General features: G+C 40.2%; 2 protein-coding genes across 3 annotated transcripts; one reads left to right on the forward strand and one right to left on the reverse strand.

The window, feature by feature from the left end:
• The first annotated feature begins 4,469 nt into the window (after positions 1-4,469).
• Positions 4,470-10,822, forward strand: sftpba (surfactant protein Ba). The gene is made up of 10 exons (XM_080477745.1): positions 4,470-4,740; positions 4,846-4,898; positions 6,554-6,628; positions 8,778-8,906; positions 9,001-9,099; positions 9,230-9,310; positions 9,435-9,618; positions 10,228-10,286; positions 10,367-10,426; positions 10,513-10,822. Exons 1-9 carry the CDS (start codon positions 4,527-4,529, stop codon positions 10,415-10,417), a joined length of 945 nt encoding a protein of 314 aa, XP_080333871.1. The 5' UTR covers positions 4,470-4,526; the 3' UTR covers positions 10,418-10,426; positions 10,513-10,822.
• Positions 10,823-13,202: 2,380 nt separating this feature from the next.
• mat2aa (methionine adenosyltransferase 2Aa) lies at positions 13,203-21,894 on the reverse strand. 2 transcript variants are annotated; one of them, XM_080476207.1, is made up of 10 exons: positions 21,549-21,894; positions 18,572-18,649; positions 18,161-18,283; positions 17,104-17,216; positions 16,841-16,984; positions 15,870-16,088; positions 15,466-15,648; positions 14,885-15,018; positions 14,644-14,775; positions 13,203-13,648 (listed from the first exon to the last, which is right to left on the reverse strand). In XM_080476207.1, the coding sequence occupies exons 1-9, from the start codon at positions 21,640-21,642 to the stop codon at positions 14,673-14,675; spliced, it is 1,191 nt and encodes a 396-aa protein (XP_080332333.1). In that variant the 5' UTR covers positions 21,643-21,894; the 3' UTR covers positions 13,203-13,648; positions 14,644-14,672. The 2 variants fall into 2 exon arrangements, with proteins under 2 accessions (XP_080332333.1, XP_080332332.1); XM_080476206.1 differs by having other exon boundaries at positions 13,203-14,775.
• Between the last annotated feature and the right edge of the window lie 4,061 nt (positions 21,895-25,955).

The following is a 25,955-nucleotide window of genomic DNA, read 5'->3' on the forward strand; positions in this document are numbered from 1 at the left end:
TCTCTTCTGGGCCGTACTTAACTGTAGGGCAGATCACGACGAGCTTACAAATAGAAGATCCTGTTTATGTGTATCAGTTGGAGTGTTTTTTGTACTTGATTTGTTTTCTTACTTCATTATTATTCAATTTCAGCCAATGTTCACTTCATTTAAATTCAGACAATCTTGCCTTTTTTCAGACTGAGCGAGGCCTCCAGTGATGATAATTATTGTACTTTTAAACAGATGTATAGAGAGCACTTATTAAGACTCTTTTCTTAACATACTCGGAAACAAATATAAGCAGATGTTTAATTAGTCCCTTATAGAAAATGAATGTGTTTTGGGGCTGGTTTACTTGATGTTACATGGTGTTAATCAGTAATTGGTGACTTTCACATCGCCCCGAGCTGCTCACACACACAATAGGGAGGGAAATCAAGAAATCCTGTCTGTTATTGGAGATTATCTGCAGAAAATGAAGCAAATACAATTCAGAGCCCATTGTTAGTTAGTTGGCATAAACATATTCCGGCATACATACAGTATACAGTAGAACCTCTGAGGAGCTGAACGGAGCTGGAGTTGCCAGGACAACGAACAGGTTTTCCTGGAAAAATTCATGTTGAGCGGCCAAAATACTTGGGCTGGACCCGATTATTCGAATATTCAGACGTTGTGGTGTCAGGAGATTAGTTTTGAAATCTGAATAATTGCCGCTTCCCCGCAGCACAGTGCTGCTCTGTGAAGCTCCTCTCCGTCAGACCCTCCATGGTTTCCGCATCACGTGTCACTGTGCACAGGCCGCGGGTGCAACAGGACTGCATCCATACTCCTCTCTGAGCGCACTTCCATGCACGTTCCATAACGTAACATAACGATCGTGAAACTATCTTCACTTCTGCTGCCCGGCGTTCTCCACCTTTCCTAAAGTAGTTTATGTTTCACCTCGAGAGTTCTGAGCCTCTGCCTCTTTATTTGCATTTAAATTGTGATTGTTCAGACGGGGAGACGGAGGCTCTCCTCACACAAGCGCCCAGTAGGCTCTGGCGCATGCGCAGTCGGAGCGTACAGGTCGCGCGGTCACAGTTTGGGCTGCTGTCGACCCCCGCGGGTCGGAGCCGCAAGGGGCTTCAATCTGGTCCCACAAACCCACCAAGCAAGGTGCTTATATAGGATTTATACAAATTTATTTTTTTTGACATTTCATTGTACTTTGCACTACAATGTTTCTTTAAAATTGACTTTATGTTGAGATTGTAATTATTTTCAGTAGTAACTGTTTGCTCTGGCAAAAATATTGACACTTCCATTACAGACACGGTGTGCTACAACAAATAAAACTTTGAAGTGTAAATTTAAAGGTTGTTATAGCAATATTTTACTTGTCTGGTCCACTCAAGATGAAACTGGACTGTATTTGGTCCCTGAAGTAAATAAAATCTTATATTATAATTATTTTGTATACATCTCATATACATGTGTATATCTGTATTTATATTGTATCCATCTTTGTATTGGTTTAGGTATTTACTTTTAAACCATAACATATTTGGTGTTTGGTTTGTTCAATATCAACTGGTCCTACAATTTGTCCTAGTGACCTGTCCCTCCGAAGAGAGGACACCTGTCTCCAGGGGACACTTGTCCTTGGATTTTAGGGCGTCCCTACATCAGAGGTTTTACTGTTTAAAAAAAAAAAATCCCTCTTTATCCCAGTGAGGGGGCGTCCTGACACCCTCTATTGGCCAGCCGCCACTGGTGTTGTTTTTTTATATTGTATTGATGTTCTTTCAGCTATGATTTCTAAGCCGTTTTCAATTATGCTTTCATGTTCTTTTTAAAAAAAGAATATCCTCCTTGTTTCACTTTAATGTTTTAAACGGTCTTATTGGTGTTTCTGAGGTTGTTGTTATTCTTGCAGGCGGTGTAAAGGACTTTGAATTGCTTTGCTGCAAAATGTTCCTTTGCACAATAAATTAACCTTGTTTTCCCTTGACAGTCCTTTATACATGCCAAAAAGCTTAAGGACAACAATGTTGACGGAAGTTGACACGGCTGCAGAGGGCATGAGGAGAAAAAAAAAAAAATGCTTTGAAAGTGATAGACATATCAGCCTACAAACCTCTTCAATCATTAAATCCATTCTGAGATAAGCTGATTTACTGCCTCATTGAATTACAAACACTTGGCCAAGTTTGACAGTGACTGGGAAGTCGGCAGCTATAAAGATAAAATTGGCACTTGAAAGGTGAGCCAGCCTGGTATGACGACCTATATATCGTCTATTTAAAGTCATTTTGCTTCAGGGAAATATCAAACTTGACTCAGCAAACAAGGAACTTGGTGTAAATTCAGCGCTTTCCCGTATTGGAACACTATGGGTGTGTGCATATTGTTCAAATTAACTTGAGCTTCAACAACTGAGATATGGCAGATTAAACCCTAAAGCCACGAGGATCACAGCAGGAACGGTATGAAGAGTTGCAGGAAATACAGTGACGCAGATGATCAGAGACTAAAGTCAGTGGACTTTACATCAAATAGTCCACGAGCAGCGTTAATGGAAACCTGTTTCCTGCTTCCTTAACAATGCGTGCTCTGCAGGTTTAAGTTGTCCAGCAAGGAATTTTACCCTTGAATGTCACTTTGATCGAAATTTAAATATAAAAACTAAAGAAAGAGCTACGAAAAGTAAAAAGAACAAACAAACAAACAAAAAAACGTATTTCAAGGCTTGTTTCTGTTTGTGTTCAATAAAGAGGGTTTCAGGGATGTTAGCGCTATAAATAATACTTAAAAGTTTACTTTCTATGATAACAAAGATTTTGGGAAGTGCATTTATTATTTTCATCTATCAAGAACTAGATTTGACAGAAAGAAATTAGTCTTGATTTTTAAGCATAAGTTTTATATTACAGTTGAATGAAAACTTCACAATTAATCAAGACAACATTTACATATGTGTAGAGTATATCTAGTACACAGCAGCTCAGAGGTCAGCTCCTGGTATGTGTCATATAGTCGGTTCTGTGTGTTGATATATTTGCTTTATGTGACTCAGACCTTATATCTACATTTGGGACTGCATTTAATTGAACACATTGCTGACTGATTGTTGGAGGAAGACGTTCAGGTGAGTGTAAAATTTGACTGAACGTTCATAGTTATTCCTCTTTATCACTGATATTCTTATTTTTAAGTGCTTTGTGGTTTCCATAGGCCTCTAAATAAAATAAGAATATCACTGATATTGTTGATATGATACTGAAAAGTTCAGCAAAGTTACATTGTGAAGTACACGCATGCTTTTGTGTCTATTTCCTGTTTCTGGTCTCTTCAAAAGCTATTTACTGTATCATCCTATTATTAGAAAATAAAATCAATTCATTGAGACTTAAAACTGACAAAAAAAAAAAGCCACTCAATAAATAAGTTCAACGTCAGAGTCACATAGTGACACAGATTTCAAAGGACATGGCGGCGATTGCTGCTTCACTGATAAGTTACTGATTTGATTGCTTTGCTCATACTCGGTCATCTATTTACTTTTGGTGTTTGTGAACTGCCGTCTTTAATAAAAGAAAAGACTTTCACTTGAAAAGAGTGAAAAGACAGAATTCAAACTACTTTTGGGATTTTCTGTCAGTCATTTTTTACTGATTCTTCTAATAGAACGTGGAGAGCGTTTGTAACTGTAAGGTTATATATGTATATTTACGAGGGTGAAGAGGCACACCCACCAAATGCGGATGGGAAACCTTCCAACATGAAACTCAGCCAGTCCTACTAACCACAGCATGAGCTGGAAGTTTGTTCTTCCTCTCATTCTTTTTGCTGCAGGCTATTTTTCCCAGCAACAACTTGACAGATAACGTAAAGGAACAGAAGAAGAAATGATTGAAATTATTACAGCAAAAAAAACAAAACAAGTTTTAGAGAATATTTAATGAGAAATGGAAGCTGGGAGATGAACGTCTTGAACATGAAGGAGAGAAGAAAAGTTTGAATAATCAGGAAGCGAGGAAGGCCTCTCACTCTCACCAAGTACGCATGTGCAGATAATTAGTAGTATCAATATTATTACATGTATCATCGCGGATCATTGTTGAACTGACAATGGGCTTTTTTGTTGAAGTTTATGAAACTCATAATAACAGTGTGTGTGTGTGTGTGTGTGTGTGTGTGTGTGTGTGTGTGTGTGTGTGTGTGTGTGTGTGTGTGTGTGTGTGTGTGTGTGTGTGTGTGTGTGTGTGTGTGTGTGTGCGTGCGTGCGTGCGTGTGTGTGTGTGTGTGTGTCTAAAATCGATTTGATTTTTTCACATAAAATATGTGTTGGCCTTATTTTAGACATTTGCAAAGAGTAAAACATATAATCCGTGAATTATTTTTATTTAATTTTTAAAAAAATGGAAGACGAATGATTGTAAGCGACACTGGACAAGGTGTAAAACACAACTGTTTCACATCTCGTTCAGATAAAAGAAGTTCCCCTTTTTGCACCTTGCTGCTGAGGAACTGGATATGAAACCTGACTACTATTAGAGATGGAGAAAAAAACAAACAAAAAAAAAACCTTGAAAAGCTTATCAATCCACCATGTACGTGTGGTTGGTGGGGGTCACAGCCGGTGGGTGGGCCGTGTCACATATAGGCTGCGCTTGCTGTTCTGTGTGGACAAACGGACCGAGGCTTCTGCAGAAAAAAACATGGCTTTCCTTACGTTGGCTTTGATTTTTTCCATCTGTTGCCGAAGCTGTGGTAAGAGAATAGAAACGGCATCATGCATGAAATGATCAATTGTGTGACGAGACAAATTATGATGGTTTTTTTTTGTTGTTTTTTTTAAACTGTGTGTCCTTTCAGCATCAAGTCTGACTTATACCAGCGATGTGCAAAGTGATCCAGATGTCCAGAGAGTGAGTGGTCTCTTTCATTCCATACTTCAGATGTAGTGCAATAAGTCATATTTTTTATTATGCAATGATATATTAGAAACTGTTTGTCTTGGTGGTGATGATTGGGATGGATGGATGGAAGTCAGTGGATGTGAGCAGTGACACATACAATCTGCGGTAACACCAGCACCAGTTGTTGTGCTATTGTCGGGCTTGTGAATCAGTTGAGGTACTTTTGTGCACCACAAAGCTAAAACATTAAAATTAATAGTGTACATTTTGAGTTGATTTCAATAGATTAATTATACCATTTACCTGTCTATAAAACACACCATAACCATATTTGCTAATGTGCATGTGAGAGTCTGTCAAACAAAAGTCAAATAGATCTAGAAAGTCACATTTAAGGTTATTTGTAACAGACGGATGTAGGATGTAGGATGGTGTGATTCACCAGTATGGCAACAATGTTTTAGAGAAATCCAGGCATAAATCGACTACAGTTCTTAATGGAAAACAGTGAAACGTGGTTGATGTTGTTCAGATTTACACTTTCCAACAAGAACTACATCTCAATGATGTTTACCTTCCACATCATTTGAAACCTTATTTTTCCTCAACTTGCAAGACTTACAAGTTATAAAGCACAACAAAAAAAGACCAAATGTATTCATGATGTGATGGTCGACAACTTAAAGAATCTTACATCCGAACTGAACTCCTGAATAACATTATTGACATATTGGAACAGAAAACGAAAAATTATTGTCTTAAGGCTTTTAATTGTAGTGAAACTCAGAAATCACCCATTTAAAATCTATGGTTTATCAAAACATTTCTACATTAGTTTTAATGTGATGCATTTACTGCCTAATTTCTTATGGCGCCATCATCAGAATGAAGGAAAGTATTAAACTTTAACAGAGCCGCTCTTCCAGTGGTGTTGAAACCAGCAGCGGTGCGGGGAACCTCCCTGAAGCTCTCATGCACAACTGAGATTTGTATTTCTTGAAAATCAGGAAGTATTTTTTATTTTTTTGTATACTTCAGTTAGAAACAGAGTAAAGAAAAAAAAAAACCTTTTCACTTGGTTGTTAGTTATTTGTCTGGTGGACGAAGCCGAGCTACAAAAAAGATTTTTTACAACAAAATGTCGATCTGAATCTATTTATCTGTGTTTTAACAAGACATGGAAAGAGGACTGAAAATGTGTATTATGGTACAACTAAAGTTCTAATACCTACAATGTAATCGATTACAGGTGAAAGTACTCAGGCAAAAGTAAAAAGTAGATTTTTCAAGAAAACACCCAGAGTATTAGCTTCATTTAACCGTATTTAATTGCACTGTGGCTCTACCGAACTCCTCATTCAAAAACACATTTCTCAGGCAAACATTAAATCAGCAAGGAGCTATCCATTGGGAGCAAGTTGAGGTTCAGTGTCTTGCTCAAGGACACGTCAACAGATGAGTGGTTGAACCTGCTCTACCAACTGAACCAAAGCTGCCCAAAACAAACAGACATGTTGGCTGCAAAAAGACACAAAATTATTCAAATTATTCAATGAAGTGGTTAAATTATTGTTATTACTGCAGCTTGGCGTGGGCGAAAAGCTAATCTATAATCTTTTTATTCTCTCTTATTTTTTTGTGTGTGTCTCTGCCTCTATGTGTAGTCTGGGAACGTCTGCAAGGACTGCACTCAAATCATTGAACTCCTCGGTGACATGCTTTCCAATCCAGACCTCCAGGTGAGTTCAATGTCCGACTCACAGCAGCATAAACACTCCAGGTTGTATTTATATTGACTCTCAGATAAGCTTATCAACGTTGGATCTGTCTATATACTCACGAGATATCAATGAAATACCGTCACAACTTCCTCCCAAGATCTGCAGTAGATAGTTTTCAATAAATATCAGAAGGAAAGCGTCAAATTCCTGAAATTGTTTGACACCTGCTCTTTTGTGATATGAAGTACTGTCGGCACATTCAGTGATATGAGTTATCCCCAGGCAGCAGTGTACACACACACACACACACACACACACACACACACACACACACACACACACACACACACACGCACACGCACACACACAATAAAAGAGGCTGAGGACCTTTGACATTTTTATGCAAAACGACTTCCTGTTTTCTGCGTCTAAATAAAAGTAGAAATGAAAAGTGCTCTTTGGTTCTGTCTAAACCTTGAAGATCCTCTTTTTTTGAGGCACTTCTGGTTTGTGGACTATCTATTTCATATAACACAAAGTACAATGTAACTAATGACCTACAGGATTAAAACAAAAAAAAAAAAAAACATCTGTAGTGAGCATCTCACACTGCTGACCGCTGCTGTCAGCAAGTGTGAGTTGAGCTTGTGTAGCTTGGAGGCAAGAAAAGAAAAAAGTGATACTGGCCTGTTCAGGTTGTAATCTAATGAAAAACAATTCATTTGGCAGCGTAATTAGTTATTGTCACTGTCAATGAAACTTATTTTTATAATATACTAAAAGCAAAGAACAGGGTGTAGTCGCACTTCTGTTAACTATTTGTAAATACTTAATAATATTGCCTGACAGTAATAGGCCTAAATATTAAATAATGAACAAAAGGAAAAAAAATATTTGTGTAACCGCAATCAAGAATCCAGAAAGGGAATTTAATCAGTTTACTGAACTTTTAAACTATAAGTTTTGAAAAATGTCCGATTGTAGATTAAAACATTTCTTTGAACAACACTGCAGGGTGAGACACTCGATTTCCGCATATTTCAGTGGATGACTATAATGTGACTGTAAAAAAAAGTTGGCCACTCCTTTCTCCACGGAGAAACCCTCCAAAAAGAAAGAAGTGGACAAAAAAAACAGGTTTATAACAACCGAAATTCATGGTTATAATCAGGAAACTACACCAAGAGACTTAAAAGGGGAAGAAAGAAACAAACCATGACTGTATTTAAATGGTCAGCAACTAACTTGTTGTCCGTAAACTAATCAAGTATTACCCTAAATGCGGAAGTTCAAGTACAGTAAATAATTAGATTTAATCATCACTGCAAGAAATAACAGATACCATTTGAACTAAAGTGATCAAAGGCAAAGATAATGAAATAAAATGATGAATCAATGATGTTTTATTTAAAAGAAACATGCTGGGATGCTTTGTCAATACAGCAGTATGATGACAGCACTATATTATGTTCAGGATCTGTTAGTCTTTTCACTGCAAAGGCAAAACCACACCTTAATAAGAACAATTTGTTACATAACCACTGACAGTAAAAACAGCTCACAGACAAAACATCCAAACTATTGAAATGAAACTAAATACGCTGCAACCAGCGTATGTTTGGTGGAAACAAGCAGCTTCTTTTCAATTAATATATAATTTTTTTCATTCATCATTTTATTTCCTATTTTCTTATTTAATCTTAATAGTTGGCCGGGTTTCTTTCAGGATGATGTTATACATTTTTAAGTAAATGCAGTTCAGTTTCCAGTAGTTTGTGCTGCAGAAGGCCGTTTGAGTGTTGCAGCCTTTTGCTCCTCCGATACAACGCTGGAGCCTTTTGCCCCGGTGTAAGTAACTCCCCACAGAATAGCAAAAACAACCCATGAGCTGTGTTGTTCAGGAAGTTCTTCGACTCAGCTGTGTCAGTCTTACTGTTGCCAACGAAATTCAGGTTTTCATGCTGGTTCATTCTTCCGGGTTTACAGTCTTAATAACTAAGGACAAGTCGTAAGGTTAAAGTTGCCCTCGTTATTCGCTTCATCTGCCTCAGAAGCGAAAACAAAACTTTGACCTGCTTATATTTGTCCCTCGTCCATCTGAAAATAAAAAAAACACACATGTGGATACAACTAAATCACAGAAAGAGCTGTCACTCTCTCATCCCAGAAAAAGATCATGAATGGCCTTGAAAGTGTGTGTGAGCATCTGCCTGGGCCTGCCACCACCGCCCAGGCCTGCAAAGACGAGGTGGAGAAGATGCTTCCGATGGCCATCAGCTTTCTCACTGGTTTCGTAGTAAGTGTCCGGACTGGAATAAACTGTGAATTCGCCGCAGAGCGAAGAACAGTAACTGTGAAATAAAACGTCTCATCTGTCTTTTCCTCTGTAGAAACCAGCAGAACTCTGCAAATCGATCGGACTCTGCAGTTCAGGTGGAAAACAGGAAAAGATACTCAAGCAACTTGTGGAGGCCCTTCAGGCTGCTGGGGTAAGTGGAAACGTCAGTGAATCAAATTGTGGAAGTGCCCGATAGAAAACAACATGGCGTGCGAATAGGGTCCAGTTCGGCGGCTTCGCCTTCTGGTTTAATCCCCGAATGTTTGTGTCTGTGAACCAAGGCTCAGTCGTCGCCACAATGCTCCTTCTGTATTCTGTTCGTGAAGACGTTGGAGGATTTGCTTCCAAAAGAGAGGACTGAGGTGAGTCATGTTTAGAGAGCGAGGAAGCGCGCACAAGGACGATCAGTCACCGTCTGTACCGTCACGGAGACACTCGAATGTCACCAGACAACACTGCCGTCACACAACCTGACCCTCTCTGCAGGACGCTGTGATCAAACTCCTCGAAGACATCTGCAAGATCATGCCCTCCGCCTACCGCGACCAGTGTCAGACTGTTATCGACAAGTACAGCAGATTGCTGATGGACGCGATCTTGGGCTACGCCACCCCCCAGACCCTCTGCGCCCTCGTCCACATGTGCAAAAGGATGGACGCTCCTGTAGTTGGTCAGTGTGATCTTCATCTGATTGGCCAGAGACGGCATGCCGAAGTCGTGGTTACCACTCTAGAATATTCACCGATTCGAGTCTGAGCTTGGGGGGGGGGGGGGGGGGGGGTCTTCTCTGTGTGGCGTTCATATGTTTTCCCACAATTCAAGAACATACATTCAGGGTTGATTTATTCACTACATTTAGTTTTAAGAGGTTCACACAACCCCGAGTTAGATCAATCAGTTTAGAAGATGGATGAATGATTGGTCTCAATCAATGTTTGTAAAAAAAAAAAAAATCCCACTGAAATTTTAATTTAGAATTTACTGGTACTGGATTGAAACTTTTCCTAAAACATTCAGCGTCTCTCTCTACCAGCAGATGATAATATGACATTTCAGAATTAGCACAACCATTGATACCGCCTCTGTATGTGTATATGGATCATCTCAGGAAATAATGAACACGGCACGAAAAGAGTTTTTAAAGAGGATAGGATGTGGGTTTTACCACTTTTGTCTCGTCGCGAGAAAATCCCTGGTCCCTGTGTGTGATCATATATCCAGTGACATTTACATTTTTGTCAAGTTCTGGCTAAATACTAATTTGCTTTTCATTCCACAGATCCATGCACTCTGCCAGCATACAGGTGCAGAGACATGCAGACTGCCCTCAGGTGTGGGGTAAGTGCAACCTGAAGTAAACGACCACCCCCACAATGGATCAATGGACTCTCAGTTCTTATTATAATTACTCTTTGCAGACTGTCTTCTACTGTGAGAGGTTTTCCTGGAAGCCACTGAACACAATCTAAAATCTTTAGGTAAGTGAATTTGATCACTTCTACAAAGTATTTACAAAAAAAACAAAATTTAACCTGATGAAACATTTACAAACTTCTCTTTTCAGGTTTGGACTTCGTTGAATCCACGGATTGTTCCCGAAGCGGCAAACGTCTTAGTATTCAGCTTTTATATATAAATGTGTATCCTGCAATGACTGAACTAGTACACGTGTTAGTTTCTTGAGCTCATGACGGTCGGCGGCAAGTACTTTCACAATTCGATGTTACAGTTCACATAATCAAATCCTTCAGTGTTTCTCATTATAGACGAGATCATCCTTTTAGACATGTATTAGACTATTTTGTATTTCTTTTAATGAAATCAGACTTTTGTAATGATTCACAATTGTTTTTCAAATAAAATATGCAACAGAACTTGATGGGTTTTTTTGTTTTAAATATAATGACCTGCCCAGATTTGATTTCAAAGATCCTTGGAGTTGACTCTCTCAGGGCTGAAAGGGAAACAGATTAAATTTATGAATCAGAAAGTATTATAAAGTAAAGATACATTTTGAGCCAGTCAACTTTTCAGTATGTGACTATTAATTAGGTTGTAATAGAAATGGTGAGTCAGAACAGAAACTACTTTGTTTCGTGTGAACAGCTTCACCCTCTGGAAGAGGAAATGACCGCTTCTGCTTTCACAGAGTCTTGTGGAAAAAAATAAGAAAACTTGTTTGGGTTTTTTTTAAACATAAGCAAACATTTGGATATTTAAAATAAATACAATACAGACAAGATCCCGTCGAGATGCTGTGTGACCTGAAACAGGCTGTGCATGCATGAAACCCGTCAAACATCCCACTGCTGAAAGAATTCTGCTTTGAGCAGTGGAGCAAACTTTATTTATACCGATGTCCGAGACCGACAAACGGTGACAAGAAGCGCCTCACTGGGGTTCTTTCAGCCACAGGGGGAAACACGAGCTATTGGTAGGCCGGGTGTCGTAACTTTTTCCTTAAGTTAGAAAATGTGTTTTTGTTGATATCGTTAGTTTAACGAGTAAAACGTGGTCAATTTGTGTTGTTCACCTGCAATTAAAGCACTTTCTATTCCAGAGACGAATAAGATTGAGATTAGACATAAATGTGGGAAAATTTCTTGCTCAACTTCTGAATATTTAATTGGGGTGTCGGCATTTTTTTTTTTCACGACTATTATGTCTCCACTTTACTGTGTCACTAAACCTTCTCAGACTGAGAGAATCAGAGCCACGCTGGTGAGCGCTTCTCCAGAGGCGAAAAGGTTTGGGTTGCTGCTCTGTTGAACATTTCCCTTTAAGAAAATACAAAACACAATGCGCCATTAGCACAAAGCAAGAGTGCAATTTATTCCAACACTTTAGATAGAAATGCAACATGTTCTTCAGCAGTGAAGAAGGGGGTCGAGGTGAAGGAGAAGGAGAAGGGCCGAAAGGTGACAAGTGTTGCATGTGCAAGCATTGAAGAGGTGAAGATACTTGCAGGGAATGAAAAAAAAAGGCACTTTTACACATAAAGCAACCACACTGACAAATTCCACTTCAATGACAGTTCAGAATGTGACTGAGGAGAACCAGTTCAACCCCCCCCCAGAGGAGACGATGTAAACAGGCGGGTTTCTCTGTACAACACCAACCAATCATTGGTCTCCTCTGTGGGCGGCTTAAGACTACAAATCTTAGGTATTCAAGTGTCTGTTATAGACTCAAACAACCTCTAGGTGGTGGCAGAAGTACCGATACAAGAAGCTGCAAAGGTCGTCAGATTTATGGGAACACAGCGCCATCTAGTTACATCAAGAGGACATTACAGCATGTTAAAGCACAGAACACTTTGGGGCCTACTGTGGTGAACTGGAGTCAAACACTAACCACGAGCTGAGGAGGAGCACTCGAAAGGTACAGACAGAGTATTTGTAAATGTGTCGGCTATTTGGGCGAACATTTTCACCTCTGCTAGTGAACTGGACAAATCCAAGAAGTCGAAGGCCGATGTTGTAAAACCCTGATTGTTGTTAAGTGCACTCTTCAGATAAATTGTAAAAGGTGATGTGTGTAGGACTCAGTGATCAACAAACAGGACATCAGTCCCTGTTAACCTCCACATATCAAAGCCCGGGTCAATAGATTTATGGATTCTATGTCGCAAGAAACATGGAATAAACAGACCTAATCTGAATGGCTCAATCTCATAGGATGAAAACAATGTTAACCCGAGGCAGTACCAGCTGATCTTTTTATGTTCCAATTACTTTTAACTTTTTTTTTTTATCTTGTTTATTGAAACTTTGTATAAAATGTGCGCGTGTCTATGTACAGACACATGCAGGATTGATTATCTGTGATGCTCTGCACGTCTGCAGGTCCTGGAGCACAACAACACAAAGCCATTTAGAGTCTGTTCTGGCCACTTTTCAGCTCGTGAATTGGTTTAAAAAGAAATGTCTATTAGTTTATAAACCTCTCAATGGTCGTGTGCTCGCTTTATCAGACATGCTATCGTCGTATGAGCCTTCAGGTCTTCAGGTAGTGGCCTTTCAGTCCTATCTAAAGAGAGCACAGAAGCTCCAGCCCATGGCTGGAGATCAGCCTGAGGAGCTGAGGGAAGCACACAATGTTAATACATTTAAAAGTCAACTAGAGACTCTCCGTTAGTGAGCTTACTTATATCTTAGTGCTTACTAGAATTCTGTTGTGTCCCACTTGTCTGTTCTCATATTACAATCATTCCATTTAGGTATGTATTTGTTTCAGTGTTTTACAGTCATGGTATTGTTTTTTTTTTTTTTTTTTTTTAAATTCTGTGAAGCACTTCGCAGATTTAATTTGTACGAAAAGTGCGATGGAAATAAAGATTGTCTGTTTTTTGACGTTGAACAGTGACAGGAAAGCAGCTGAAAGCGAACTTCTCAGATGTAACCCACTGGACCTAGATTACTTGTGCCACTCATAACTCAATCAACTATAACAAATACATTATTTTAAAGAAAAGCCAAACAGTCACTTTACAGCTATTGTTCCAGCAATGACCAAACAAAGTCCCTATTTTTTTGGGGGGGGGGGGGGATTCCAGCAACGAACTACTTCTTGTTAAGATGAGGAGTAACTATATGTCTTACATTCACTATGCTGACAGTGCTCGTCGTTTGTCTTCGTCTGTGCGTGACTCTGGTCTTCATATTTCCCCACTCGGACATGAGATCCAGGGGACACTGAATCTGTCGACAAGTGCGTCTAAGTGAACAACGGCTTTTGAATACAGAACCGTGTGGCACATTGTGTTTGGTCATCTCTCGCTGCTCGTCAGATTGTACGATCCCACGACAGTCAAGCACACATTAAATATTTCAAGTACAGTGTTGCTGCGCGACAAAGGCAGCCCCTGTCCTGAGATGAGCAGGCCTGGGTTTCTCTGTAACTACACCCAGAGTCAGCCTCAGGAAGGGGGGAGTGCTGTGCCGTTATCTTTATCAGAAATTAATCAAATTTAGGACATTCACAGACATATAAAACACATTTTTAAAAAAGTAAAAAAAAAAAAAAAAAAAAAAAAAAAACTGGAGAGATTTTATGGTGCAGCCCAACAAAACCACAAGATCATTAGCAGCTTCTGACTTCTCTGTAAAACGTCAGAACAAAACTGACCTGAAGGGACAGCACACACAAAAACTGCTGCATCTGACCATACTTTTGCAATCGAAACATCCAGTAGAAATAAAAGCGAGTGCAAGGGGAGCAGAGAGGACGATAGTGGCAGTGTAATACAGCACCAAACGATATTAGAGTGATATAAAACACATTGCCTTTAAAAAAAAAAGGGGAGTGCAGCAAAGGACGAAAACAAATGTTCACTTTTACAATTAAACCGCTCGGGGATTTTTGAGTCGGAGGAAACGATTTCACGGTTGTTAAATACGAACAGGATCCTGTTCAAAATCTGTTATAAATATAGTTTTAAATACTAGCTGTCAATATCTATCTGATTCGGTGAGACACAAGTTAGTTAAATCCTCGTTAACAGTGTCGGGACCGAGGGGATCTTGTGAAAAAGGTGAAAATCAGCTGGCGGTGCCGCTCTAAACTAAAACAGCAGTAGTTTTCTATTTAATGTTTGATACCGACTATCTGGTCTAATGATTCAGGGGCTGTCCCTATATTGTAGGAGGGGGGAGAGAAGGAAGGAAGGCAAGACTAATTGGCCTGCCGTACATACATGGCCCACTCGGCGAGGAGAAGGGGGCTTTAGTATTTCAGCTTCTTGGGCGCCTCCCATGGAAAGACATCCCGACCGAAGTGCCCGTAAGCCGCCGTGCGCTGGTAGATGGGCTTCTTCAAGTCAAGGTCCCTGAAACACACACAAAAATGATAATCAACACATTCTAGAGTGTGTGGAAGACAAACTGCACGTTTGGAAGAAGGAGGAAAGTAAAAATGGAATATATGTTACAGCACACCTCACTATAACTCCCGGACGGAGGTCAAAGTTTTTCCCAACAATGTCCAGTAGCTCCATCTCACTCCTCTGGGACGTCCCATAATGGAAGATGGACACAGAGAGAGGATGGGCGACTCCAATAGCATAGGATACCTGAAGGGGGCGTCAAAGTTTATAAACACGAGACAAACTGGCTCAGAATGAGCATTTTTAAAAACTACAAAGCACTCCACATTCACTGCTTTCATAGTAAACATTCCCTCTCGATTTTAAATTTACATTGGAAAACGAGGAAAAGTGAAAAACACATGGACACTGACTGCTGCATTTTGTATAATGAACAAACTGCTTGCAGATTTTAGCAGCTATGAGCCTTACTTCACAATGTTTACAAAGTACACTGCACTACTAACAAGCGTTCACAGGAAAACTTCTCTAACCAACCGGTAGAACAAGATAAGCTGCAGCATGAACGTCTTGCTGTGAGCCGACCTCAGGGGAAGCTGTGACAGCCACCTTCAAGTCCACGAGCGGCTTCGCCGGTGATATTCACGTCAACAGTTTTCAAACTCTTAACAATTTGACTTGCGGTACACCCACCTGGACCAGGACACGCTTGCAAAGTCCGGCTTTTACAAGAGATTTGGCCACCCAGCGGGCAGCGTAGGCAGCAGAACGGTCTACCTTTGTGTAGTCCTTCCCAGAAAAAGCCCCACCTCCGTGGGCTCCCCAACCTCCATAAGTATCAACTATGATCTTGCGCCCAGTCAGGCCTGCGTCACCCTGAGAAAACACAGCGCAAGTTTCATGGAACTGAAACATTTCGGGACAGCTGCATTGTTCATCAGATACCTAGATAAACCTAACAGCTCTGATGACCTCCGATGATGCGGCGTATTTAGCAATCATCGTCGAAACACACGTGAATCTGCTCCAGTGCCCTACAACCGTCAGTCGGCTAAAGCTGTATAGAAGAGGGGTGTGTTCACATCCTCAGGATTCACCTGTGGTCCTCCAATGACAAAGCGGCCACTGGGTTGCAGGTGGTAGATGGTGTCGTCATCAAGGTACCCACTAGGAACCACAGCTTTCACCACCTGCTCCTTCAGACAACGACGCATCTCGTCCAGCTTGATGCTCTCATCGTGCTGAACAGAGATCACAATGGTGTGGACACGCAGCGGCACCATGGCGCCTCGGTCCTGCCGGTACTGGACAGTCACCTGAGGGCAGAACAAACACAAGAAGGGGATTAACTGGAAGTGTTTTCTGAGCATGCAAGAAAAAAATTTTTTTTTACGACTTTGTAGAAACCATGTCAATATTAGTTTCTTTAATCCTCTCCTAAAGTGACAAACTGCACCCATAGCTTCCAGCTGGATCAAACGTTATGTTGCTGATATTAACACTTTGCTCAAGGATTCAGATTGCAATCTTCAGCCTTACATGTCAACCCCACAAAATGGGAAAACCCCTTTGCTAAAAAAAAATGTGAAAACTTTCACATTTAATGATCATTTCCATGGAGCATTTCAACCGATGAGATCTTAAGGCAGAAAGAGTGTTTGTTCTCCCATTGAGCAAATGTAGCATGATAATTACCAAAGGACCGCCGTTGGCTGTATGCAAAGTGTGAGCAATCAACTTTGCGCAGCGGTGTTTAAAAAGAAAAGTCAAATATTTGCTGTAAATAAAATTTACTGAATGAAAAAAAGAACTCTCACATCGTACACAATCAGCAATCTAAACCAACATTTTTACAATCAAACACAATTTTTCAAACCGAAATTTTCATGAACTACTGCTACAGAATCCTCATCGACAGTAATGCACTTCACCTGAAGTTGCCCTTTGCTCAGTATCTTCTGGGATAAGCGCCAACACAAGTAATGCTCCCTTGAGCTCATTCAAAAATGCCTGCATGCCTCAGTGGTTCACTCACTTTGTTGCAGTTGAGAAAAGATCTTTGTCTAACCTGGGTTTTGGAATCGGGTCTCAGCCAAGGCAGCGCTCCATTTCGGCGTAATTCCGCCATCTTGGCATTGAGTTTGTGAGCGAGGATGATAGTGAGCGGCATGCACTCCTCGGTCTCATCAGTGGCATATCCAAACATCAGACCCTGCATGGCAAATTCATCATAATGTCAATGTAGGTAAAGATAAACCAGGAGCTGTGATCGGAACATTTCTGGCCACAGTTCCTCAGCTGCAGGCCAAACAAACATTGGAGATCTCCGACCTGATCACCGGCTCCCACGTCTTCTTCCTTACGATCCAGATGAACACCCTGAGCGATGTCGGGAGACTGCTGCTCCAATGCCACCAACACATTGCAGGTCTTATAGTCAAAGCCTGGAAAACACAGTTTAACACTTCAATATCAAACCTTTCACAAGTGAACTTCTGCACTTCGTTAAGTTTTCTTCCAAACAAGCAAAGCTGAACTGGAGTTTATACTCCAGGGTAAATGTACCTGTGCAGATTATTGGGATTATTTTTGTAGGATTTATTATTCAAACAGGACTGATGCATTTATCTCTATACTGGACACACGGCGGCTATGGCTTGGTTGGTAGAGCGAGTCGTCTCTCAATCGGAAGGTTGCAGGTTTGATTCTCTATTTGTCCACTTGTCGTAGTGTTCTTGAGCAAGTGACTGAACTCCAAATTGCTCCCAACGGACGGACTGAGCACCTTGAACTACCTTCATTGGTGTGCGAATGAGTGAAGAAATTTTTTTTGGGAAAATGCTCTAAGTGAAATCTATCTTGCCCTCATTTATGAGAGAAAAAACTATGCAAATCAGTTGGGGGGGGGACGACAAACATTTACCATACAAGTTATGTCAGTAATATTTAGCAATATTGTAGGGTAGCACTAAGTTCCACTTTGAGTTTCCTAGGAAAGGCTGAACACATCAATGAATTGTGTGTCATGTGAGTGTGACATGTCTGGGCGAGTCGTATCAGCGGTTACAAAAGGAAATGAAAGTATTTGGCTACTGTTAAAGACCTGCAGGCATTCCCTCAGTCAGCTGAGGCTACCTCACTGTTTTACTGCCAGCATGGTGAGAACATCCAACGGAAAAGCTCCATATCATTCAACACCACTTTTGCTTTGACTGCACTGTTGATTTTGGTTGGTGTGATCACACCCTTTATTTTATGGTCTGTCTTGTTTGCGAGTACATATCAACAGCCAGCTGTTTTTCTCTGATCGCTATCTTACGTGATCAACAGTAGAAGGAAAAAAAACAGAAAAACATTATCGTCACACTAACTTGAAATAGTGCAGTACCTTTGGAGGAGTCGTCGTAGCCAATATGCTTGATTGTGTCCCTCACAATCTTCTGATAGTCAATGCTGGCTCTGGAGGTGATCTCCCCCGCCAGCAGGATCATCCCCGTCTTAGCAACCGTCTCTGCAGACAAAGTATTGTGCAGCTCAGAGTAAGACCCACAGTGAACACGTTTAAATAAGCTGCTGACCAAGCTGCTGACCACTCATTTGTGTAAATTAACTACTATTAACTACTGACTACTTGTTAAACTAAAGACTTATGTCACACATAAATATCATAACAGTTGACGGTGAATAAAGCTTCCATGATCTGAGAACATATGTCATTAAAGAAAGTCTTTTTTTGTAATTATCAATATACAGAGTGATTGAACGATAGCGAAATGGATTACGAGGTCTGAAAACTCACCACATGCTACTTTGGCATCAGGGTCTTGGCTGAGATGAGCGTCCAATACAGCATCACTGATCTGGTCACAAATCTTATCTGTGGAACAACGGGAAGATTTTTTTCAGAAAACATGCCGAAAAACAATAATGGGAGAAAATGCTATAAAGTTTATCTTAATTGAAAATGAATCCACCAAACTAAAAAAAACTAAAAAACAATGTTACGCTCCTCTTGGCTGTTGATGTGTTACAGGAGATACAACCTGCCTTAGAAGCGACATCTTTTAAAATAAAACCTCCCTATTTCACCATCGTGCCATACGCCATTACCAGAATATATTCAGTTGCTTGTTTTCCGTTTCCTCTGCAGCTCTTTTGCCAGATCTGGAGAAAGCTGAGCATCCTGAGAAGTCAAGGTTTATTTCTCTTGGTTTGGTTCTTTGGCACATTATCACCTGCACCATTCACACACGTTTGTCAATTTAAGGACAAATCATTCTATGTGTGGCTTGCGTTGGATTCGTTTAAACTGAAATACTTTTGGCTTAGACATCAAGGTAATTCACAGTGCGTTACATTGGAAAGCCTAACCCTAACCCATTGTAAAGTGTACAAGGAAATAATAGAAACACATTAAAACAAGGTGAATAAGAAAGGCATGAAATGAAAAAGGAGACTAAACTAACTAAAAGCTGCTTAACGATTGCCTAACGTTTGCTTCCGACTCTGAGAACCCTGGGATGTTTCATATTCTACAAGTAAAGTATTTATGGATAATGTATTTCAAAACACACAAGAACATCATCTCACCCATCCTTCAGTCACACATACCTCCCAGACAAGAACATTATGGCATGATATCATTTACCAACCGTGGCACAGCTGACGGCGTAAAGGTATTGTTCTGAGTTAATGTTTAAGAAAATCTTACCTGTGTGTATTTCACAACTTAGTTATTGTTTATCAGAATTGGCTCAACATCACCAAGTTCAACAAATTCACAATGTGTGGCTATTTTTCACCAGGCTGCTTCAAAAAGGCTAGTTTAAGCAACACAAACCACAAAAACTGCAGTAATTTTTTGAAGCACATTGTATTACCAGTGCGACAGCATTCATAGGACGTCAGAAGCAGCTTCCGGTGTTCACCGATTTGTTAGAATTCCTTGCATTGCTGACATAATGCAGCCGTACAGGTTGTGGATGAGCTCTTGAGACAGGCCGGATGAAAAACTAGTAATTCTGTGCAGGGCTGAGCAATAAGGTCTACTCACTCAATATCAAAATATTCAGTTAAAATGTAGAATGTGCCACAGTGTTGATTAGTGACCGTTTGAGTTCTGCATCAGCGTAGTTTTTGTATTTCTCAGCATGATTTGACTGTTAATGTTTGTTCAAATTGTAAACCAAACACAGCAAAGGGAACAATTGCCTTCATTGATTGTGCACTGAAAAATCCCTGCAGCTAAGTGGTTGTACTGCATGCATGAGCACATGTGGCCTGAAGGCCATATATTGGCCGAGTCTAGGTTTACACCAATACTTCAGTAGTAGCCACTGCTGTAACTATATTTAGGAGTACTGGCAAGTCTATTATCTGTGGCAATGGAGCTGACCCTACTGCCCGACTATAAGACTCAAAATAAAAAGGATACAGCAAATTAAGCTGGTCAACTCTCCTGCAAACTTCAAAATACGAAAGAGTGCATTTGTAAAAAACAAAAAAATATATAAATAAATAAATCACTTAGCAGCTAAAAGAGGTTGTGAGATAAAGGAAAAGTCATTCTTGCTGTTCAGCCACGTGGAGACGCTGAGTGTGATTGACAGACAGCAGCAGTCTGGTGACAGCATTAGCTCTGATAAATAGCTCTTAACTTCCAGTCCACTGTTAAGGGGAACTTAAGGGAAAACGCAAAGGAGCAAAGAAACAACTCATTTCTGAGTTCTTCTGCCCTGCTCTTGTTTCTGTAGAGATTTTTCCATTTCAGGTAAAGCTTAATGGTGTCCACTTTTAGATCTTCCCTTTTCCCCCCTCTCCTTTTTTTTTTAAATCGGACAAATTACTGAATTTTTTTTTTTTTGCATTACTTGTTCTATTATTATTGCACGTCTTTGTACCAACATTCATAACCTATTAACTCAAAAAAAGACACACAAGGCGTCAACTGTTTTTTTAATCGTCTATAACATCTCCCACAAAGCAATCAAATTCCTTCCACCGACATAAAAAAACAACCTCATAATGTTATCATTATTGTAATATTATTACAACATGTTCTTATAAACTTCTCACAATTAAAATGAAAGAGATCATACATTCTCTGAGGTGCTTTTTGATATGATTATAGCTTTTTATGTGCCGACAACGGGAAGCAATGCACATTTCTACTTTTTTTTAAACAAAAAACAACGAATGGTCCCAATGTGATACTGTATTATTCCACGACACTGAAACACATGTAAACAATGTGAAAGTGTTTGGTCTGGAGCTGCGCAGATCACGAGTGAGAAACACAAAGACAAACATCCCCACAAACAGAAAAAATAAAGGTTTCATGTGTTTGATGTAATTTAGAGGGAATATTTGGAACCCAGTTAACACCTGAAATACACAAATCACAAGACGAAGGGCTGCAAAGTGTTTTATTTCTCCCTTAACGTTTCCCTTACTCGGAATCGACGGACTGGAGGCTGACTTCAGCAGCTGTCACTTGTTGTTGATAGTTTTATTCTCGTTATGTTTTCATTCAACTCCCTTCAATATTTTCTCATCTGTGTTTGGTTTCGTGTTGTTGTCTCGGTGCTATTCTGTGCAGCAGTTCTTCGGTGAATCACAGTCACTTGTGGACTTCTGGTGCAGCCGACAGTTAAGTTTTGTCGGAGCAGCTGAGCGAAGCGCTCCTCGAGCCGCATGACCTTGTTTGAGCGGCTAACGAGGATGCTAACGGAGGCTAACACACCGACTGCAACGATGCGCTCTCCGTCAAAACTCACCGGGGTGTCCCTCTCCCACCGACTCCGACGTGAAGAGGAAGCAGTCTTCGTCGCCCCGGCCGTCGTTATGGAAACCGTTCAGCTCTCCGTTCATTTTCGCTCGTACGGTGCGCCGTTAGCTCGCGAGCTAGCCGATCAAACGCCAGTTAATTACAGCGGAATAGAGAGAGACGAGGAGGAGAAGGAGGAGGATCACAACGCGCAACTTCAGCCTCCTTTTCACAAAACACCACACCGAGGCCGCTTCAGGTCCAACGGGTAAAACTCAGCGCACAAGACCCGTTGTATTTATTCGTGTGCAGAACTTCGCCAGACCCTTCTGCTCGAGCTTGCAGCCAATGTTATTGTTGAGCTCAGACCACGTGGTGCTCGGGGGGGGCGTGCGCTCCTGAAAACTCAGAGAAAATGTCCCCGAGGGGAAAACAGGAAAAAACAAAAAAACAATGTTAGTAAGTTGTAGGTCTCTTTGAAGTAGATTACAACTTTATTATTTCAGATCGGACGATTGGAAACCTTTCAAACACAGTGATGGGTCGTGATAACTGCATGGTTTATGTCCCTTTTGGATTGAATTAAGATGCATTTTACATGTTGGAGGCTGCTTAGTACTAGTATCCAATGTTGTGATCAACCTTTGCAGGCTTAGAGAATTTATTTAAAGTAATGTGATATATGTCTGTAGTTTGTTGCTGTAGTCTTTTGAGGGTCCTGACCCCAGACTAACCCTAAACAACTAAAACAGTTCTCAACTGACCCACCATAGCCCCTAAAATCTATGAACATTTTCAACTTCTCAAATTTATTGAATGACAAGACAGTGCAGTTCAGAGCTGAGATGTATGCCAACACATAAAGGTTTCATGATAAACCAAAACAACTAGCAAGTGGCAATGCTATAAAAATGACCTTTAAAAAAAAAAGTTATTTCAAAAGGCTCAAAATATGCAGTTTTACCCGAGTACCCACCCAATGCATAGATAGCAGTGTTCGATTAAAACTATTCAGTTATTTGAGCATGGCTAATAAGGCTGACACGACTATCAAAACATTTCAGTAACAGACAGTGAAGTCCTTTATTTGTCACAAACAAGTATACACTATTTCAATAGCAATTTTCTAGGTTTAACCTGGATCGTTTGCAGTAAATGTTCTGCAGGTTGAGGAGAGTGGTTCTGATGGTCCTGCTCTGCTGAGTGGACCAACCTCCTCAGGGCCAAGAAGTCCTGCTGGGTGCCGCTGCCCATCCAGCTGGCCATACCCCCAGCTAAAATGCTCTCAATGGTGCAGGTGTAAAGGTTTCTGAGCACCTTGAGAGGGAGCCTAAAGTCCCTCAGGCATCTTCTCCTGAGTGTTGATGTGACAGGACCACGTCAGGTCCTATGATGTTGACACCCAGGTACTTCAAGCTCGCCATTCATCCAAAATACATGAAACTCAAGCAACTGAGAAGTATTTCAAAGGTATCAAGTATACAAAATTCACTTTTCCTTTGATCACCTTGTCAGTAAGTAAATTAAGTGGTGCTGTTTGGTGTAACAGATTGAATTTGGAGGAGTTAATGGGAGAACAGGGGATGTTTTTTTAGTCTGGAGTTACAGGAGAGAAGCTCAATGTGGAGTCTGTTTCTGTGTCTACAGCTCAACCAGAGCTGATCAGTCACACCCACAGGGATAAGAAGTGCTGGACGCTCGGAGGATTTTTGCTGCTCGTCACTGTGCTGCACCAGGCAGAGGAGAGGCTTTTTCAGTGTGGCGTCACATGACATCTCTCAAAAGCTGACTCTCTCTTCATTGCTTGGCAACGTGACGCTTCCATGTTGATTCTAAATCTCATCCAGTCCTCCTCCCCTCTGTCTCTCGGGAAAATAGTCATTAAACTGCTCCAGAAGTTTATTCAGATGTCGCGATCATTTTCTTCATTACTTTTTTTTCCTGCCGCGTCCAGTTGCTGTCCTTCATGGCGGGCATTGTGGAACATGTCGAGCCGTTTTTTTTAGGAACATGACTTGCCCACAAGGAGATATTTATCTTTTTTCAAAGCATTGATCTTGTCATTTTGTTCAAAAATGTTGTGCCCCCTCCCCTGCACAGGCATATTTAATGTGTTAATGGGTTCAAACAAAGATGTGCAATGTGTGTGAGCCATACACTGTTCTTAAGCAGGTCTGCATGCAGGGAAATGTTTCTGAATGAAGAAAAAAATTACTCAAACATTACTTCTCACACCAGTCCTGAACACTTCAAAAAAGCATTATATATTAGGCCCGTGGGCTGAAAACCAGCCTGCAAGAGGCTCCAATCCAGCCTGCCAGACCACCAAGCAAAATGATTGAAATTTCACAGAAATCACAGACTTTTTTGGACAAATTTCTTCAGAGTAGCAGACACAACACAAAGATGAGACCAAGCAGAGATATTGGTGACACTACCACGAGAGAGAGTGACCTCATTGCTATCAAACTAACCTCAAAGCCAGGCAGAAAAGGCGAGGGTTTCTTTTTAAAACATGCTTTAGGAAAGGTTTTTTGGGACATTTCATTGCATTTTTCACCAGAAGGTATCATTAAAATAACTTTATGTTAAGATTGTAGTTATGTTGGGAGTAATTGTTTATGTTTTGTGAAAATATGGACATTTTCATTGCGTATACTCTGTGCCTCAACAAAGAAAAAGCTTAAAAATGTCAATTTAAAAGTTATTAAGGCTTTTCTTTTTTTTTTTTACCAGTCCAGCTCACTCAAGATGAAATTGGACTGCATGTGGCCCCTGAATTAAAGCGTGTTGAACACCCCTGTTTTCAAACATATCTAGACCCTCTAGACTAGGCACAAATGCCTAAACTACACCTGGACTCCTGCATCCCTGAGTTGGATAAAACAATATAGAAGATTGATGAATTAAAGGTTCATGACTTGTTTGTGTCAACAGTGGCACATGAACTCTGATGGCACCATCACATAAAACTGGTTCCTCATGGAGAGCCCTCTTTTCTTGTGTGGTTCCGACCATTGACGTTGATCCACAAAGTGATTATAATTATAATAATTATGGACATTAGGACAAACCCTAAGGTGTGCACATGTATTCACAGTTGCAGTTATTCTGACTAAAAGTTACGAGAGATTTGCATAATGTCTGTTTTTTTCTATTTGTCTCTGCAACATATAATATTATGACCACGTCACTGATTTGAAACTTTTTAAAATCTTTCTGTTAACCTTATTATATCTATGCAGCCCAACTTGTATGCAGTATAAACAATAAACACCACTTCATCTTTGAATAACATCATAATTACCCTCTCACAAATGAGTTGCCTTTTTAAAAACAGCATTGTGCGTTCACAAAAAAGAAGGTGATTGACAAAAAAAACAACACAAAAACAAACTTCATTCCATTTGGGGACATGTTCAGGTCTCCTTTTGTACGTTATTGTGATGACGTACGTACACGCTCTGTCTGAACAGGATCAAACAGGTAAATTATCCCCTTGTCTGGAAAAAGGGTACTTTAAATGTTTCACAAGTGTTTAAATGTTTTTCAAAGTGTGACAGTTAAAATGGACTATTTTGTAGCAGTCTGTGACATAAAAAGTCAGCATTGTTTATTTAATAACTCTTAATCTCAGCCATTAAGACAAAAGTCCATTACTGCAGTGTCAACTCTACACAACACCTTAGGAGGTCCCACTGGGAAAATACTTTAAAAAGCTCGTTTTGTATGTTGTTTAGTGTAATAAGTTACACAAGTCTCATATTACCTTTTGACTTTTCCATTTACTGCATTCGAGATAAACAGTATATTGTTTCGATGAGCCGACAGTTGCATGATCAGTATTTTACAAATGGTTTGATCGGTTTTTTTGTATTGTTAATGTGACTTACACAGTGAGAAGACTTTGGATTTTTCAACAACTTTGTTGTTCTAACTGCAAACCAAACACACTTACAGTATATGAGGTTAATTGATGACTGTATTTTACACAGTTGTAAATGAGTGCATGCGTCATTGCGTTTCTCTGTTAGCCATGCGATGAGATTCACTGAGGGACACTCAATAAGGGTTTGTCGTGGTTATAAAGGTTGTTTTATCCAGATTCACATATAGTAAAATGGACTTTTGTCAGATAACACAATATGTTATCTGCTCTCTCCTGTCCTTCCTTCTCCAGCCATGTGTTCGGATTCTGCTGACTTCACGTTGATCTTTGTTTATTCAAAGTAACTTGAAGAGAAGATAGTAAAGTCTAAAGTCAAATATTCTTAACAAAAAAATTCCAGTTGCCAATCTTTTTGGCTTTTGTTGAGTCAAATCTTGTGAGTGATTTGATTCCGCATGTTCACACAAGCTAATACTCATCTTCATGTTTTGGAGTCTTTTCCCTAAAAAACAACATATTACATTATGT

Source organism: Lipophrys pholis (assembly GCF_963383615.2).
Source record: "Lipophrys pholis genome assembly, chromosome: 12".
NCBI lineage: Eukaryota > Metazoa > Chordata > Actinopteri > Blenniiformes > Blenniidae > Lipophrys > Lipophrys pholis.